This window comes from Maniola hyperantus, chromosome 16 (genome assembly GCF_902806685.2).
Source record: "Maniola hyperantus chromosome 16, iAphHyp1.2, whole genome shotgun sequence".
Lineage (NCBI taxonomy): Eukaryota > Metazoa > Arthropoda > Insecta > Lepidoptera > Nymphalidae > Maniola > Maniola hyperantus.
The window spans coordinates 12,721,918-12,726,424 of NC_048551.1; the positions used below are offsets into that span (position 1 = coordinate 12,721,918).

Sequence of the window (4,507 nt, forward strand, 5' to 3'; positions counted from 1 at the left end):
TGGACGGATCGGGCTGAAATTTGGCATGCAGATAGCTATTATGACGTAGGCATCCGCTAAGAAAGGATTTTTGAAAATTCAACTCCTAAGGGGGTGAAATAGGGTTTTGAAATTTTGTAGTCCACGCGGACGAAGTCGCGAGCATAAGCTAGTACATCTATATTACTGTACCTATTACTTATATTATAGAAATAAGTAGGTAGACATAAATTAATACAATTAAGGTAAGTAAGTAGGTAGGTAGAGACCAATAAAATATAACTAATCTATGGTAGATAAGTAATAATAAATTTAAAAAAATCTAATTCCAAGCAAAATAAAATACTTAGGTAAGTAGGTTCTAATCTCCAAATTCCAATGACCTCGATTGAGAATATTTTTATAAAGCCTCATTGATCACAATAGCGTATCGCACACATAGCTAGTAGTGACGCTATTGGTCGGTAACCGGTACGCGACGGGCAAGAAACGAGTCAGTAATCGGTCACAGTCTCGCGGGACGCCATTGTGACGCCACGGCCCATGTTCCATAGCTATCTTTATTTAGCGTTTATCAATTTGTTAACAAAATGAGCAGCGAACAAACGTTTAATTTTAATTTAGTCCAAGAAATAGAGAAATACCCGTGCCTTTATAACTATAAATTGAGTGCGTATTCGTATAAGGATGTAACGGACAAGGCTTGGAGTGATGTCGGTAAAGCAGTCGGTTTGTCTGGTAAGCTTAAGCAGCTAGATTTTTTAGATAAGTAAAAAAAGGGTTTGTCACAAGTGGTAGTTTAATAAAATTTCTGCGATACATACAAGCTACCTCTGTACTAAACATATTCAAGTACCTACCTAATGACCGCGACTTTCAGAATTTTTTTAAAGGGTTCCGTACCTGAAAAGGAACCCTTATAGGATCACTTTGTTGTCTGTCTGTCCGTCGTTTGTATCAAGAAAACCTATAAGAGTTCTTCCCGTTCACCTAGAATCATGGGTAGGTAGGTAAGTCTTATAGCACAAGTAAAGGAAATAATCCGAAAACCGTGAATTTGTGGTTACATCACAAAAGAAAAATTAAAATGTCTTCATGAAGAAATTAATTTACTAAATCACGCATAGATGGCGCAGTCCGTCATTAACTTGAAGTGTTCTACATAAAAGGTCCGATAAGGCTCTTTTGGCGTTTGAATGACATTGACAGGGGGGCACTGTTAGAGAACAAAGGCTTTGACTATTCAATCAAGAACAAAGGGGACACTTGACGGCAACATTAGTTCCGATTTTCGCCACGCGCCAAAAGAGCCTTGTCGCACTGTATGTCTTGTACGATGGTATGGAACGTGTATGGAACCCTTCGTGTGCGAGCCCGACTCGCCTTTCTCGGTTTTTTTAATATTCTTTTCTCTGTTCCAGTGAGCGAATGCAAGGAGCGATGGAAGAACCTTCGGGCGGTCTACGTCCGTCACAAAAAGCAGGCGCTGAACGGAACTGCTCCCAGAAAGCCGTACTATTTAGACGAGGCCATGGAGTTCACGTTGCCATACATAAAAACCTTGAACTCCCTATCCGGCAATACCTCAGCAACTTACGAAGGCATTTATGATGATCAGGTACCGCGTAGATAATAATAATAATAGGGAGGCCGTATGGAGGGAGAAGGAGCTGCACGGACGCTTTTTTAACGCTCTTAATGAGCCACACGTAGATAAAAAAGCGTCCGTGCAGTGGCTGCGTTTTGGTGACCTCTTCGGGGAAACCGAGGGTTTTGTCTGTGCGATACAAGATCAGGTGGTCAAGACGCGGAACTACCGAAAGTACATTCTGAAGGATGGCACTCACGACATCTGTCGAGCTTGTCGCCATCCCGGCGAGTCACTCAGACATGTGCTTTCGGGATGCTCAGCGCTTGCCAACACTGAGTATCTGCACAGACACAACCAAGCAGCCAAAATCCTTCACCAAGAGCTTGCTCTGAAGTACGGTCTCCTGGATGAGAGGCTGCTGTATTACAAGTACACACCGGTGCCGGTACTCGAGCGCGACGGAGTCCGGCTCTATTGGGACCGGTCCATCATCACGGACAGGACTATTCTAGCGAATAAGCCTGACATCGTGGTGGTGGACCGGGCACAGTCGAGGGTGTTTTTGGTGGACATCACCATTCCATATAACGAGAACCTCGTGAGAGCTGAGACGGAGAAAAAACGCAAGTATCTCGATCAGTACCCGTAGTACAAGATTTTACGTCTCACCAAACGAAACCAAATTCGAGAGTCGAAATACTTCCGCGTTACAGTAAAATGGACTTAAACAGCCTTGAATTGAAGTCAAATATTCAATGCCACTGATTTTAATTTCGCAATGTTTCCGCTTGGAGCGCTGGCTAGCTGTAGATGTGTAGACAAACTTGAGCTTTAAAACAAGGCATTTAAGATCCAGTTTACTGTAACGCGGAAGTATTTCGACTCTCGAATTTGGTTTGGTTTGGTGAGACGTAAAATCTTGTACTACGGGTACTGGTTCATGAGGTTTCCGACATGTGGCGTGTGTGTGTGTGTGTGTGTGTGTGTGTGTGTGGAAAGTGTGTTTGTTTGTTGGTTTATCCTATCACGTCGCAACGGAACAACGGATCGACGTGATTTTTTGCACGGGTATGGTATAAGACCTGGAAAGTGACTTAGGCTTTTTATCCCGGAAAATCAAAGATCGGGACTTTTAAAATCACGGGATTTTTAAAAACCTAAATCCACGCGTACAAAGTCGCGAGCATCAGCTAGTAATGAATAAAAAAAATCTTAACCCATCACCGGCTCTCCTCTCAGGGTGAGTAGGTTTTAGTTTAGGTCATAGAGCAGAAACAAAGAGGAGATGTTGTATTAAGATTTCCCTATGAAATATCGAGTGACATTTTGCGGGGTGAGGGGTTGTGGAACGCCGCCCACTTCTCAATTTTCCATCTGCGGGTTAGTAGCAAAACTACTCGCTTAGCGACCTAACATCGATATATTGATGTCACTACATAGTTCAGCTATCTCACACTAGATGTCAATAAGTGTAGAAACAATTTAATAATTACGTATAATATTACTTACAAATTAAATGTGATACCATTCATAGCATCAGAACGTCTGTCTGAATAACTTTGACACGATAAAACACAACACTTCATCCTTTTGTTCTTAAAAACGCGAAAACACACCGATAATACGAGTCTCAATATATGTGAACCTGACGAACGCAGACAGCATACTAACTAAGGCCCCGCCCACAGTGATGACGTCAGGACCTAGTTGAAAATCACAGTGCACAGTTGCTTAGGCCAACTCCTCTTTGTTTCTGCTCTATGGTTTAGGCCCAACACATTGGCTATGTGCGTACCTATTGGCAGCCTTCGTACTCCTTTGAGAGCATTAATCACTATCAAGAACTTGTGAAAATGCAGGTTTCCTCACGATGTTTTCCTTCACCACTAAAGCAAGTGATATTCATTCATTATTTGTTTTAGGATGAAGACAATTCCTCAAACCAAAGACAATCACCAGATCCGTACCCAACAGGAGTTGCATCACCACCGTCACCACAACAAAACCAGCATAACCAGCCCAAGAAGAGACCTAATGAAGACAAATTCGACATACAAGAATACTTCAGATCTAAAATAAGTAGGGTTCAAGACAACGTTGACGTTCAAAGGGAATCAAATACTTTGTTCCTGTTAAGCTTGTTGCCAGATTTGAATGACATGTCAAGTCAACAGGTTAGGACGTTTAAACGGAAGGTTCTGGAACTAATTGATGAAGTTCTGGTGACTAATACGGGCACTACGACCAGTGTAAAAGTTGAACCATTGTATGAATAGCATACCTACTTAGTGGTTAATATTTCTGTTTGCTAAGTTAACTGTGATTTATTACTAAATGCTCCTGAAAAAAGCATATTACACAATTATTGAAGATAATCTAAATGATAAAAGAGCGTGGATTTGACCTGCAGCTCGTTCCAGCAACGCACAGGACTACAAATACTTTTTTATACATGGCATAATCTTGTACTATATCAAATATTTGAAAAGAGCAACCGCCGAGTTTCTTGCTGGATCTACTCGGTAGGAAAGGCATTCCGAACCAGTGGTAGATGCATCCGACGATTCGAAAGCACTTGTGAAAGTTTACTTGAATAAAAAAGATTTTTATTTTATTTATTTATTTAATTTTAAAAATATGAATACAAAATAATATGTGGTTGTTACTTCAGATCTAAAATAAGTTGGGTTCAAGACAACGTGGACGTTCAAAGGGAATCGAACACTTTGCTCCTGTTGAGCTTGTTGCCAGATCTGAATGACATGTCGAGTCAACAGGTCAGAACGTTTAAACGGAAGGTTCTGGAACTAATATATATATATTAACTGTGATTAATAACTAATATTAAAAATATAAATACAAAATATGTGTTGTTACTTCCGATCTAAAAGAGTAGGGTTTAAGGCAACGTGGATATTCAAAGGGAATCGAACATTG

At 40.8% G+C, this 4,507-nt stretch overlaps 1 protein-coding gene across 1 annotated transcript; it reads left to right on the forward strand.

Annotated features, from left to right (window-relative positions):
- The first annotated feature begins 506 nt into the window (after positions 1-506).
- LOC117989796 (uncharacterized) lies at positions 507-3,846 on the forward strand. The gene is made up of 3 exons (XM_034977208.2): positions 507-717; positions 1,401-1,597; positions 3,493-3,846. The coding sequence occupies exons 1-3, from the start codon at positions 570-572 to the stop codon at positions 3,844-3,846; spliced, it is 699 nt and encodes a 232-aa protein (XP_034833099.2). The 5' UTR covers positions 507-569.
- Positions 3,847-4,507: the final 661 nt, after the last annotated feature.